We start from the raw sequence: 13,358 nt of genomic DNA, 5'->3' as shown, positions 1-13,358 counted from the left end.
AAATAAAGAAAGGAGGGGGCAAACCACGGAATGCCGATTGCAGTCGAGGCGACCTGAGAAGACGTGCACCGCTGAGGACCTGGAGCTTCTCCGGCCTTCTCGACCGAACTTTGATCATACTGCAGCGACATATCCACGAGCGCCTGCTCGTCGGCTTTCTCCTCTTCTACCTCACTCGCCTTCTCTTTCGCCTTGTCCATCACATTCTAGCTTGCCTTATCTTGCGCCGCCCGTTTCCCCTCGTTCGCGTGCAGACCCACACGAGACTTCATATTCTCCCTCTTCAACAGCAAATCTACATTCCTCTGAGTCCTTCAATCCGCCTTCTTCTCCACTTTTCACCCTTCCATCACCTCCACCAACTGATGTCCTCTTTGCACCGCCGTAGATGTCACCTCCAACCAAAGATTTATCCCACGGCGCGACCTCCCTCATGCGTCATTCTCCAACGCCAGAGACGCCCTGAGACGGCCGGCATCGGCTCGGTGGACATATCGCCGCGCCGCCGCCACCGCCTCAACAAATACAAACACACTTGAAAGAGCACGCTGGCTGGGCCGTCGACATGCTTCGCTCTCCTTCGCTGCCAGATACAAGCACTCTCTGATTATCTCTCTTCACCTCGCTGATCCTTCAGCTCAATCCAGAAGATCATGTTTTTTTTTTCTCGCCTCTCAGAGTCCAAACTTGACTTGTATATTAGTACGATGCATGTTTCCTTCAAGTCAATGAAGTTTTCCGTAACGCCCCAGAAAAGACAGCCATTGCCTGCACGGGAAGGAGGGTAGCAATAACATGACTGGCTTTGTCCCCCTCGCCCCGAAGGGGGTAGGACATAAAAGAATTTCACCTCGTCGTTCCTTCCCTTTTCTCTGTACGCACCATCACACAATTGCCACAATGAGAGCAAGGCAACTTTTCAAGTTGTTGATCGCCTGGGGTCTGGTGGCTGGTAGGTTGGCTGCTTTACCCGTGAATCCAGTCCACCTCACAAGCGATCACCGCTCAGGCGAGCACCACACAGGCGAGCTTCTCATAGACGGGCACCCCATAAGCAAGCCCTTCACGAGCGAGAACGCCAGCCATACGTCGAACAATGCCCCTAAATGGAGTTGGGAAGCTCTTCACGCGATGGACGACAACAATGGGGCAAAGTGGTCTGACCGTGTCGACTCGGCCATCAAACACAGCCCTGTGCCACCTTCTCTGCCCATGACGAGCCACAGCGGCTCTTTTCCCCACGAGAAGCAGCAGCAAGTTCCGAGCCACATTGTTGCAGAGATGTCGAGGAAGCACGCGGCTGGCGTTTCAGGCCAAAGCAGATCCACAAAGCCGCCCAAAACAGCGAGAAGGCAGAAATCAAAAGCCACGGTGTACGAAAGGGCTCTCTCTCTCCAGGCACCCCACGAGGGCGATGAAAAGGTGCAGGCTAAGGGCAAAAGTTTATCGTATGGACCAGAAGGCTCCAATGCACGCTCGGTTAGAGTCAACCTCAGCAGAGCAGAGAAGGCTGAAATATGGTTCAAGAAGTACATGAACGAGCGAAATGCGACAAAGAAAGATATCAGGAAGGCGTACGAGCACTTCGCAAGACAGGCTAATCGCTACAGAGATTTCCGACAATTGAAAGAAGAGGATTGGACGAAGGCGGAAAAACGCTTGTACGATGAACTCGTCCCAAAAGGCATTTTAGAGTATGAAGCAGAGCGTATTGAGCTTGGAGAGTGGCCAAAACGAGACGCACCGGGCGAGGCCAGCCGGGTCAGGAAGTTAAGGAAGGAAGCAAAGGACAAGGATAAGCCCAGATCAAAGTAGAATTACATCAAGAGGCGAGTGCCAGAAAGCAAACGTACTCCCGAGCAGGTATTATTCTTGAAAGCGTACGAAAGTGCCTTGAAGATTCGCCAGAAGATTCGCGGTCAACCGAGGCTCTCTCCCTCATCTAGCACTCATCCTGATCCGCCTTCACTCGGCCAGCCGTCTTCAGGCGACTCTACTCCCCCTCCTACTCCTAGCCTATCGTCTTCTGTCGTCCCAAGTAATTCGGCTCAGAAATCTCTTTCCGCGCCTCCTGTCGCTCCTTCTGTGCATTTCCCCAGTCCTATTTCTCCCGTCCAAGTCTCCACTCCAACTTCGTTAAGAAAGAGACCGCTGGCGTCCGCCGATGATGGCGCAGAGCACAGAGAGACCGCCTATTGGCCAGGAAGTCTGTCGCAACACGAGGAGGACTCCATGATGCTTGATGCCCTCTTGTCGCACATCCATCCGCCATCTCCGTTGCCTTGAGCCGTCAAATCCTTCTCACCTATGCGGCTGCCTCATTTCTTACAACATTACATACGCCCCTCTCAACAGCTTATGACGAATTGTCTTCAGTAGGGTCATCGAGTTGCTGTATTTCTCCATTGTGCTCTGATGTTTTTTTTCTTCTTGTGAACAAAATCTCCGTAACGCCCCGCCGAAACACAGCCATTGACCGCGCATGCGCATGAAGGAGAATAGCAATGATAGGCTGGCTTTGTCCCCTCGCCCCGAAGAGGGTAGTGTCATAGAAAAAGCTCACCTCGTCGTTCCTTTCCCTTTCTTTGTACCCACCATCACACTGTTGACACCATGAGAGCAAGACGACTTTACAAGTTGCTGATCTCCTGGGGTCTGTTGGCTGGTAGGTTGGCTGCTTTACCTGTGAATTCAAATCACCTCACAAGCGAGCAACACACCAACGAGCACCTCACGGGCGATCACCACGCAGGCGAGCATCACGCAGGCGAATACCTCACGGGCGATCACCTCACGAGCGAGAACGCTAGCCATACGTCGAATAATGCTCCTGAATTTGATTGGATATGGGGAGTTCTTAATGCGATGGACGACAGCAATGGCGCAAACTGGTCTGGTCTTCTCAACTCGGCAATTCAACACATCCCTGTGACACTTTCTCAGTCCCTGAACAGGCACAGTGGCTCTTCTTCTCACGAGAAGCAGCAGCCAGTCCTGAGCCACGTTGTTGCAGAAAGATCAAGCAAGCACGCGGCTGGCGATTCAGGCCAGAGCAGCTCCAGAAAGTCGCCCCAAACAATCAGAAGGCAGAAAGGAAAAGCATTGGTGCACGAAGCCGCTCTCCCTCCAATGGCATCCCACGAGGGCGATGAAAAGGTGCAGGCTAAAGGCAAAAGTTTATCGTATGCATGGTGAAGAGATCAAATATTGTTACGCAAAGTCTTTGACGCTCTCCTCTCCTAGGACAAAGACTAGATGGCTGCTGAACAGCAAAAGCGATTCCGTGAGTATTCATCATTAACTCCTGGTTTGGTGGCTCTCTGACATTCCCACAACCACAGCCAGCAGTTCGTCACGCACAGCTAGCGCACAAGACCTTCGGAAGCGACATAGAAAAACAATACCACCGATTCTTAGATCATAAAAAAGAGCTAAAAAGACACGCCGATTATGACGAGGCACAGAAATCCAAATATGACGAGGAGAGGGTCGAAGAGGAAAGAAGGTACCAGGCATTCGAGGCCAGGTTGGCCGTTGGTATCTCCCTTCTCAAATATGATCACGCTGAAGGCATTGACTAATTATTGATCTTTGACTATCTGGCAGGGAGACAAATGGGAAATTGGCAAGCCTTTGCCCCCGAGGTTGTATGAAGAGAGAGTCTGCGCGGACAGAGGCAGAACAGCTTGCTTCAAAAATTTTGCTGAACTGGTCAGCGACAGAGAGACAAACAAACAAAATGCTTGGTTTTTGAAATACATAGACAAACCGAAAGCGACAGGGGAAGAGGTCAGGAGAGCGTATTCGCGCTTTCTGTGTAGCGCTAATGAGTTTAAGGTTTTCAGAAATTTGGAAAGCGAGGAGTGGACGTCGACGGAGAAGAACTTGTTCGACAAAATCCTCGTCCCACAAGGCATTTTGGAATACGAAGAGAAGCAAATCAAGCTTGGGGCGTGGCCAGAACGATACTTACCGAAAGAGGTCGTAAGAGCCAGAGAGGTGAAGCGCGAAAAAGAGAAGAAGAAATCCCTCGCATCGCAGTATCGTAGTCTCAGGAGGAAACCAGAAGACAAACGTACCCCCGCGCAGACGTCATTTATATCAGAATACGAGTCGTCCAGGAAGCTTGCCAAGGAAAATCGCAAACAAGCGAAGCTCTCTAGGACATCCACACCTCGTCCTGCTTCGTTTCCGCTCAGGCAGCCGTCCTCTGGCGCTCATAGTTCCCCCCCTCCTCCTCTTAGCCAATCGTCTTCTGTCGCCCGACGTACCTCTCTACCTTTGCCTCATTCGCCTCAAAACTCTCTTTCCGAGCCTCATATCGCTCATCCTCATTCTCACTCCCACATCCCTATTTCCCGCATTCAAGTCTCCAACCCAACCTCGTCAAGAAAGGGACCGCTGACATCCACCAAGGATGGAGCAGAGCATAGCGAGGTCCTCCATTGGCCGGGAGGTCCGTTGCAACACGAGGAGGATTCCATGATGCTTGAAGCCCTCTTGTCACACACACCTCCGCCACCTCTGTTCCCTTGAGCCACTAAACCATTCTCGCCTACGCGACTGCCTCACTGTTATAATATTACATGCCCTTCGAAATAGCTGATGATGAGTTGTCCTCAATGTGGTCATCGAGTTGCTGTATTTTCCGTTGCGCTCTAGGGTCAGCTCTTACTCGTTGTTGAATTTGACTTAACCCCGTTCAACCTTTGGGAGCCTTACACGGCGTCAGGAATGCCATCAGAGTCAGAAGCAACCGAAGCACGCTGGGAGGAGACGTGAACTTCTCACCCAAGGCAGATTTCAAAGTGTGAGTGTTGTGCGCAGCATTAGCATTCTGTTGTCGCATTGCGTCATTTGAAGGATAGGGAAGGACGAGTGAGTGAGCTCAGAAGTACACCAACAAATTTTCTGGGTAAAAGTTACGTTGCTCAGCGTTTTCGGATGTTTTGACAGTTTATCTCACGCAAGCGGCTTCCTTCGCCGTGCTTTTGATAGAGTGCTCCACTCCACAGAGTGAGGAGCGGCTGAAGGTGGCAGTTGCCGGCAACAGTGGCACAGCCTCTGGAGCCGAGAGTGAGAACATCGTTGTTGCTGTTTGCGTAGAGGGGAAGAAGCGGTCAAGGCAACCTGGTCTTCCCCTTGTTCAGTTCCTCCACCGCTTTTCGACAAAATGAGGCCTAGTCTTCCTCTTGCGACGGTTATTCTCTGTCTGCATCTTGTTTGTCAAGTGGTGTGCCTTCCGATGAGACCAGGCAGTAGCATGGAAGACAACAAGGATGCAGGTATCGACACACACTCGGAACCGCTGCGGGTTACATCGTTTCAATCGCTACTTGAACACGTTGAGAATGAAGCGACGCATAAGGCGGCTCTTCCTTTCCAGCAAGCGGCAGCAATGCCTTTACATCACGATCAGTTCCGTCAAACGGTAACTATGCCTTCTCACCTCGATCAGTCTTATCGTACGACGGCATGGCCTTTTCACGATCAATTCCGTCACACGACACCTAGGCCTCCTCACCACGATAGATTCCGTCACACGGTGTCCAGGCCTCTTCAACAAGATCAGATCTATCGTGCGGCAGCAGTGCCTCTACCTCACGATCAATTTCGTCAGGTAGGAGCATGGCCTCTTCACTACGATCAATCTCATAGCACGGCAGCATGGAGCTCCCATCGCCCAGCCGGAGAAGCTTATTCGATAGCGCAAGACATGGAGCGCTTCGCTCACCAACCTCCAGAGGCTTCCGTTCAGCAAGGTTCACCGAGCTCCGTTCAGCAAGCTCCAGACATGGTGAGTTGAAGGAAACCTAAGATGAGAAAGGAGAGAATGCGAGGAGCCAGGCATGCGAGACCGACAACGACTGACCTCTTAGAGTAAATGTCAGAAGGGCAAAGCAAAGGCCAAGTCCGGAGAGAAAAGAGAGGCACCTGCGCCGCGTCGCGAGGAGGAGGATTCTTTGCAGCACACAGGTGTGACGGAATCATCGGATGCCTTCACTTTATACATCGCCAAGGATCTTGCTAGACATGACACTCTTGTGAGAATTATGTCCGGATCTGAGGAAACTCAAGAATGCTGACTACGACTTTAAAGTCGGATGCTTACATCGACGAGGAAGCCTCTAAGCATACAGAAATGATCAGAGCCAATTACCCATCGGAAGACCATAAAAGGCAGAATTTCCTGTACAAGAGGCTTTTACAGCGCTGCCAGGAAGAGATGAAGTACCAAAAACTTCGGTCCAATGGTCGATCCACCGAACAGCACCAACAGCACGATAAATTTGTCAGTTACCTATGGCGCCTCAAGGTTCGTTTCTGTCTGCATATTCTTGTCTCCGCGTCACCAAGCCTAACCCGACCAGTACTGTGTTCCTATTTGACCTTCAGCAGCAGCAATGGGAAAAAGGCAGGCCGCTGCCGGCCTTCGGCGAGCTGGGAAGAACGAAATTAGAACAAAGGGACCGTGACATGCTGGTAGAAGCAAAGGCCTGGATTGAGCAGAAGCGCGAAAACAAGATGAAGTCCGACGAAGACATCTTGTATGAATACAAGATGAGCATATTGCACGGGAATCAACCACGGCTTATGCCGAGTTGGCCATTTGCACACACAAACCGGGAAGCATTGTGGTCATCGCGGCGCGAAAGTTTCATCGATGATGCGACATTCAAGAATGTGGAAGAAGCGGAGAAACATCTCGTACAGAAGAAAGACAACTGGTCACCACCAAAGAATTGGCCTACCATAGAGCATTGGAGGGAAGAGAACAGGAGGAGTCGAAATAGACGATTTTATAAGCTCACGCAACTGGCTAAAACGGGAGGTCACCTGTCGGAGTGGCAGCATCAAATTCTGGACGGACACTCTGAAGAGGATATGTCAAGCTCTAGTCGTTCCGAGAGTCACAATGCTCATCTCCAAAGTCAACCCATCAATTCCGACATGCGGCCTCAATCGTCACACCGCTCCCCACAATTTCATCTGCCCGAGCCTCCGCCCCCCACTTTGGGATCATCATCGTCGCCCATTCAGAGCCATGGTGCGGTGTGGCCAGCACACCATCAGGAGCATACAAATAAGGAAGCGCATTCCCAATTCGTCTCTGAGGCTTTCCCTTATGACGGCAGGTGGGACTTTGACGAAGCCTAGTTCCAATCTCATCTACCTTGACTATGTCCATTGCGCTCTAGTGTCAGCTCTCACTTGTTTCTGAATCCGACTTATTTTTGACCTGTTCAGTTGTTCGAGCCTGACACGGCGTCAGCAACGCCTTCAGAAGCGCAACCGAAGCACACCGGGAGGAGATGTGAACGCCTCAACCGAGGCAGATTCCGAAGTGTGGGTATTGTGCGCATCATCGGCATTGTGTTGTTGGATTGCGCCATCCGAAGGATCGAGGGAGTAAAGTTGGGCCCACTTACGCACTGTGTGTGTCAGTCTGTGTGCTATGACAGGAGAGGAAAAGGACGGGACAGGACGAGTGAGCGAGCTCACAAAAACACCAACAAACTTGTGCTTATTTGTTATGTTTCTCTATGCCATTTTTTTTCCTGTTTTGAAGCTTTACGTTTCATTTGTTCGCACATGCGGCCTTCTTTCCCACTATTCCTTCACGCCATATCCGACAGAGTGAGGAGCGGCTAAGGGTGGCCGTGACTCGGCAACAGTGGCACAGCCTCTAGGGCCGAGAGTGATAACACCGCTGTTGCGATGAAGGGGAAAAGCGGGCAAGGCAACCTGGTCCCCCTTTTGTTCAGCTCCTCCATCACTTTTCGTCGAAATGAGGGCTAGTCTGCTTCCTCTTGTGACGCTTCTTCACTGCCTGCATCTTGTTTGCCAAGTAGTGTGCCTTCCGGTAGAACCAGGCAGCAGCACCAAAGGCAACGAGAACGCAGGTACCAGTACAAGGTCGGGCCCGACAAGGGTCACATCGTTTCGTGCGCTGCTTGAACACGTTGAGAACGAAGCGGCGCACATGGCGGGAGTCCCTTTGCAGCAGGCAGCAGCCATGCCTCCTCCCCACGATCACTTACGTCACACGACAGCCAGGCCTCCTATTCACGATCAATCTTATCGTGGGACAGCATTGCCTCTACATCAAAATCAAGTCCGTCACTCGGCAGCCAGGCCTCCTCACCACGATCAATTCCGTTACACTCAACTCCGTCACACGATGTCCAGGTCTCCTCAACCGCATCACTTCTATCGTGCGACAGCAGTGCCTCTAGACCACGATCAAGTCCGTCACTCGGCAGCCATGCCTCTTCTCCACGATCAACTCCGTCACACGGCAGCTAGGCCTCCTTCCCACGACCAATTCCGCCACACGATGTCCAGGCCTCCTCAACAAGATCAGTTCTATCGTGCGGCAGCAGCCCCTCAACCTCACGATCAATCCCGTCAGGTGGGAGCATGGCCTCCTCACCACGACCAACTCCGTCACACGATGTCTAGGTCTCCTCAGCAAGATCACTCCTATCGTGCGGCACTGCAATTCCGTCAGATGGGAGCATGGGCTCCTCACCATGAACAATTCCACAGCACGGCAGCATTGGCCTCCCATCTCCCAGGCGAAGGAACCTCTTCGGTAGCGCAAGACACTGAGCGCCTCGCTCAGCGAGCTCCAGAGGCCTTCGCTCAGCACATTCTAGAGAGCTCCGTTCAGCAAGCCACAGACAGGGTGAGTCGAAGGGCTTATAGGACAGCAAAAGAGAATTTGCCTGAGGATAGGCGCTCAAAACCGACTTTGACCACTTCCGGAGCAACCTGCAGAAAGGCAAGGCAAAGGAAATAGCCAGAGAAGAGCGCAAGTCGCGGGCTGAAAGACGTCGCCAATTGAGAGAGTCGTTACAGCACAAAGGTAAAGAGGTAGGAACGATCGCGTTCTCTTTATGCCGCTCGTCGGACTTCAAATATCAAGATAATCTTGTGAGAGTCACGGTCACATCCACAGCTGAAGAAGTTCAAAAAGGCTGATCATGGTTCTTCAAGACGGATGACTATATTCGAGAGGAAGCCTCTAAACACGCAAAATCGGTCATTGCCAATTACCCGATGGAGGACAAAGAGAGGCAGAAGTCGATCTACCGAAGTCTTTTACGGCAATGTGCTAAAGAGAAGCACTACAAGACAATCCCGATGGATGACAGGACGATTGTGCAGAACCGCAAGCATAGTCAATTTACGAAATACTTGGATCTTCTCAAGGTTCGTTGCTTCTTGACCTTGCCGTTCCCACTCTGACCAATTCTGTGCCGTGCCCCCTTTTCAGAGTAAGAAATGGGACGAAGGCGAGCCATTACCGCTCATGATTAAGGGCAGGTTTGTATCTGGAAAGAGGAAAGCCAAGCTGTTGAAAGCACGGGCCTGGTATGAGGAGAAGCATGGCATTACAAATGCGCCCGATGACGACATCCTGAAAGCATTCGATAAGCATACATCACTTCTGGTGTCCTGGAATGAAGCCCGCAATCAGCTGGTGGAATTGTGGTCGGTGAAACGTAAGCAAAAATTCCAAGGTGTGGACTTGAAGGAGCTCGAAAAGGAGGAGGAGACCCTCATACGAGAAGGAAAATGGTTACCCCGGAGGGATTCGTCTAATGACAAGTCCATAGCGGATCAGATCTGGTATACTCGGACGAACAAATATTATAAGCTTACAGGCAAGAGAGGAAGACACGAGGTGCTGACGAAGGAGGAGATGCAACATATCGACGAGTACGAAAGGGATAGAGCTTTGTTAAAGCAGCTTAAAGAGGTTGACCCCGAAAGGGAGAAAGCACCGCCAAGGCAGGGTCGTTCGAAAAGTCGCAAAGCTCATCTCGAATCTCAGTCTTACATGCAGCCTGAATCGTCACACGCCTCCCAACAGTTTCATCCGCCCGCCTTTTTGGGTTCATCATCGTTATCCTATCATGACCATGCTGCGATGTTACCAGCATATCATCAGGAGCATACAACCAAAGAAGCGCATTCCCAACTCGAGGCTGAGCCTTTCCCTCATGACGGCAGTTGGGACTTTGACGAAATCTTCTTCCAGCCTCATCTCCCTTGACTATGTCCTCACCATTGTAGCCAGTGACTCATTCCTGATGCTCAAATTGTAGATTGTCAACCGATCGATGCGTACAAGTACATGAGTGGGCGAGGTGAATTAGTAGTAGTGGACTGAATGGAGAATGGGGTGGGGAAACCGTTGCCGGTGCCGTTCGAGAATGGGTGTGATATCGTCATCAAGCTGACCCGAAGAATCAATCTATTTGCCATACGGATGCCAGATCAGCGGATTGATGCATAACATGGAGCTGCAACAGAGCGAGACACTCACCGTCCTCGCCAGCTCCAAGATAGCTTTGCCTGCTGCCAAGGCCGATTGATGATCGTCGCGAATTTCGACGTTGATGACATGAACTATGCGATTGAACTCGCCGTTTCTCGCAAGCAAGTCCTCGCATACTGCGTCGAAACACCGCTCTTCGCAGGTGATGACGACATCTGCGATACTCCTTCGCTCTTGGAAGCGCTCTGGAGCGGCCTTTACCCTTCGATTGCGATCGAGCATAGGAAGGATCCCATTGGCGGTGTACCTGCCCGCGTGCAAAGATGATTTCAGTGTCTTTCTAGCGATACAGAGTGGTCCTCTTCATACTCACAATCTTTGATCCTTCCCATAGAGATCCTTGTAGATGGTATCATACGGCGTGCCAAACGTGTAGATGTTTGGCTTGTCCGCCGAAGGGCCGGGCAAACGTACTGCCGAGCCCGTACCCGCAGAGGTGACGCGAAAGCCGGCATGCTGAAGAACATTGTGCGCCTCCATCGAACGGTTGTTGTTGCTGGCACACACGACGCAGAACATCTGGCCCACTTTGGCCGCCTCTTCCGCCGTAGCCCCGGCCGCCAGCGCGCCCGCTACCGCTGCCTCTTGGGCACTGCCGGCTCCCTGCTCACCAGGAAGCGGAGGGAGCGGCGCACCGGACGGGATGTGCTTGGCGTATGTCGCATCCATGTCGTCCCCTGGCCCTCCTCTCCCTCGTTGCCCACGCTTGTCGGTGCGATGGTACAATTTTAGAGACTTGGTGAGCAGCCCTTGTGAGCCTGCGCTTTAGATGGACGTCAAAGCGCAAAGACTAGTTGTCGGCCGAGTCTAACTTTTTTTCTCGTTCTTCTCTCGCTCGGATTTTTTTTGGAAATTTTGTCGGAGGAGGCTTCTTGTGTACAGTCGACAACAACGACAAGGATGAGTGAGCGGCAAGCACAGGCCGGGCCCAGCCGCAAGCGAGGCGAGAGAGGGGGTAGGCACAGTGAAGAGGTGCTCTCCAAGCAGAAAGATTCGATTGCTCGCTCTACGCGGATTCCTGTCTCCTTGCAGCAGGCGACTCCCTCCAGCACCCTCGGTCTGCGCCCGCCAAAGTCGCTTGGCAAGATCAAGGACAAGAAGCTCCGCGCTCACCTCGCCGAAGCACACATCTCCCAGGTCAGGGCGGCCGAACATGCAAAGACGGTCAACGAGTACCTCTATGCGCCTGCGCCGGGCGAGGACGCCGGCCTACTCGAGGCGGAGGGCGACCTCGAGCGGACGTACAAGGTGACACAGTCGCAGATCCGCGAAGCTGTCTCGGTTGACGCAGCCCGCAAGTCCTTTTCGCTGGACCTTTCTGGTGGGAAGAGAGCGGCAGGCATGGGCCCCTATCGAAGTGCATACACCCGAAATGGCCGCCATCTGGTCCTCGGCGGACGAAAGGGCCACCTGGCTGCCTTTGACTGGCAGACGGGCAAGCTCATGTGCGAAGTCAACGTGAACGAGACCGTTCGCGACGTTACCTGGCTTCACAATCACTCCTTCTTTGCTGCCGCTCAGAAAAAGTACACGTACATCTACGATCGGCAAGGCGCGGAGGTGCATCGGCTCAAGGATCACATCGACGTCAACCGCCTCGAGTTTCTGCCCTACCATTTCCTCCTGGCCAGCGTGGTGAGTCTCTTCCGTTTCTCTGTCCTTTGCTTCTCTGCGAAAAGCTCCTTCTGACGGGACATTTAACAGGGACAAGCGGGCTACCTGAAGTACCAAGACACTTCGACGGGAACCTTGATCGCGGAGCACCGCACAGGCTTGGGCTCCTGCTCGACGATGGCGCAGAATCCTCTGACTGCAGTGATTCACCTCGGCCATGCAAACGGGACCGTGACGCTATGGACGCCAAACCTGTCCACACCTGCACTGAAGATGCTTGCGCATCGCGGGCCCGTCTCTGGCATCAGCGTCTCGGCGCACAGTGGGGGTCGAGAGATGGCGACCAGCGGTCTCGATGGCAGTGTCAAGGTCTGGGACAGTCGCATGCTCGGGCGCGGAGCTGTGCGTGAGTGGCAGTCTCCCCGGCCGGCCTCGGACCTCCGCTACAGCCAACGAGGCCTGCTCGCCATGGCGTGGGGAACGCACGTGAGCGTCTACGACACCAAACGGCCCATAGTGTCTGGCAGCGCGCCGGGCCCGTACCTGAACAATGGCTTTCCTCAGGGCGCGCCCATCCAGATTGGCTTCTGCCCCTTTGAAGATGTCCTCGGGGTGGCGCATGCCCGTGGATTCGACTCTCTCGTCGTGCCCGGGTCAGGCGAGGCACGGTTCGACTCGAGCGAGGCGGATCCATACGAGAGCCGGAAGTCGCAGAGAGAGAGAGAGGTCAGGTCGCTCCTGGACAAGGTCCAGCCCGACACGATCAGCCTGGACCCAGAGATGCTGGGCCAGCTCGACGTCCCCCAGGCCGATGCGCCGCGGGAGGAGAGTGACGACGAGGAAGAGCGGCTGAGGATCAAGCGGCGCGGAGGAAAGGACCAGACACCGTTTGCGAGAATGAAGCGGATCGAGCGGCTGCGCCTGCAGGGCAAAGCGGACGAGGGTGGCGAGCCGGACCAGGACCTGGGCCAGTCTTCGGGTGAGGACGAGGATGACGCACAGGGCGACAAGGTCAAGAGCAAGTCGGGCTGGAATCAGGCCACGGGGCCATCGATTGAGGCTGGCAGGATCAAGGAGAAGAAGAAAGCCAGAGGAAGGAATACGACCATGAAGCGATTCTTGAAGAAGAAGCGCGAGAACGTCGTCGACCCCCAGACGGTGGCTGTGCGCGAGAAGCTCGAGCGGCTCAGGCAGGAGCAGCGCGATGCACAGAGCAGCGAAGGGCTGCAGGCGAAAGAGCCCTCCGCTCTCGACGTCTTTACCAATAAGCGAAAGCGAACCAGGTCTGCAAGATAGAGTGTCGTGCGTGTTGCCTAGTTATGAGAGCTGCAACAAACTACCAATGTATTCTTTACAAGCTATAATGGCTTCGCAATGGACCGATGCATCTCTACAA

At 53.2% G+C, this 13,358-nt stretch overlaps 4 protein-coding genes across 4 annotated transcripts; 3 read left to right on the top strand and 1 right to left on the bottom strand.

Annotated features, from left to right (window-relative positions):
- Positions 1–1,131: 1,131 nt before the first annotated feature.
- Positions 1,132–1,815, top strand: FA10DRAFT_287074 (hypothetical protein; the record flags this gene model as incomplete). The annotated part of the gene is made up of 1 exon (XM_025524119.1): positions 1,132–1,815. One exon carries the CDS (start codon positions 1,132–1,134, stop codon positions 1,813–1,815), a length of 684 nt encoding a protein of 227 aa, XP_025376381.1.
- A 798-nt stretch (positions 1,816–2,613) lies between these two features.
- FA10DRAFT_261055 (hypothetical protein) lies at positions 2,614–3,581 on the top strand (the record flags this gene model as incomplete). Its single annotated transcript, XM_025520060.1, has 3 exons — positions 2,614–3,182; positions 3,244–3,283; positions 3,465–3,581. The coding sequence occupies 3 exons, from the start codon at positions 2,614–2,616 to the stop codon at positions 3,579–3,581; spliced, it is 726 nt and encodes a 241-aa protein (XP_025376380.1).
- A 6,581-nt stretch (positions 3,582–10,162) lies between these two features.
- Positions 10,163–10,867, bottom strand: FA10DRAFT_231253 (Ssu72-like protein; the record flags this gene model as incomplete). The annotated part of the gene is made up of 3 exons (XM_025518849.1): positions 10,163–10,264; positions 10,337–10,595; positions 10,662–10,867. 3 exons carry the CDS (start codon positions 10,865–10,867, stop codon positions 10,163–10,165), a joined length of 567 nt encoding a protein of 188 aa, XP_025376379.1.
- Positions 10,868–11,229: 362 nt separating this feature from the next.
- Positions 11,230–13,347, top strand: FA10DRAFT_242547 (BING4CT-domain-containing protein). Its single transcript, XM_025519283.1, has 2 exons — positions 11,230–11,983; positions 12,053–13,347. Exons 1-2 carry the CDS (start codon positions 11,249–11,251, stop codon positions 13,256–13,258), a joined length of 1,941 nt encoding a protein of 646 aa, XP_025376378.1. The 5' UTR covers positions 11,230–11,248; the 3' UTR covers positions 13,259–13,347.
- Positions 13,348–13,358: the final 11 nt, after the last annotated feature.

This window comes from Acaromyces ingoldii (assembly GCF_003144295.1).
Source record: "Acaromyces ingoldii strain MCA 4198 unplaced genomic scaffold FA10scaffold_4, whole genome shotgun sequence".
Taxonomy (NCBI): Eukaryota; Fungi; Basidiomycota; class Exobasidiomycetes; order Exobasidiales; family Cryptobasidiaceae; genus Acaromyces; species Acaromyces ingoldii.
This window is presented reverse-complemented; position numbering and strand designations above follow the sequence as displayed.

Coding starts and splice junctions, on each gene's coding strand:
- FA10DRAFT_242547 (XM_025519283.1), top strand. CDS start 11,249: ATGAGTGAGCGGCAAGCACAGGCCGGGCCCAGCCGCAAGCGAGGCGAG. Junction 11,984..12,052: donor ATTTCCTCCTGGCCAGCGTG/GTGAGTCTCTTC, acceptor GACATTTAACAG/GGACAAGCGGGCTACCTGAA.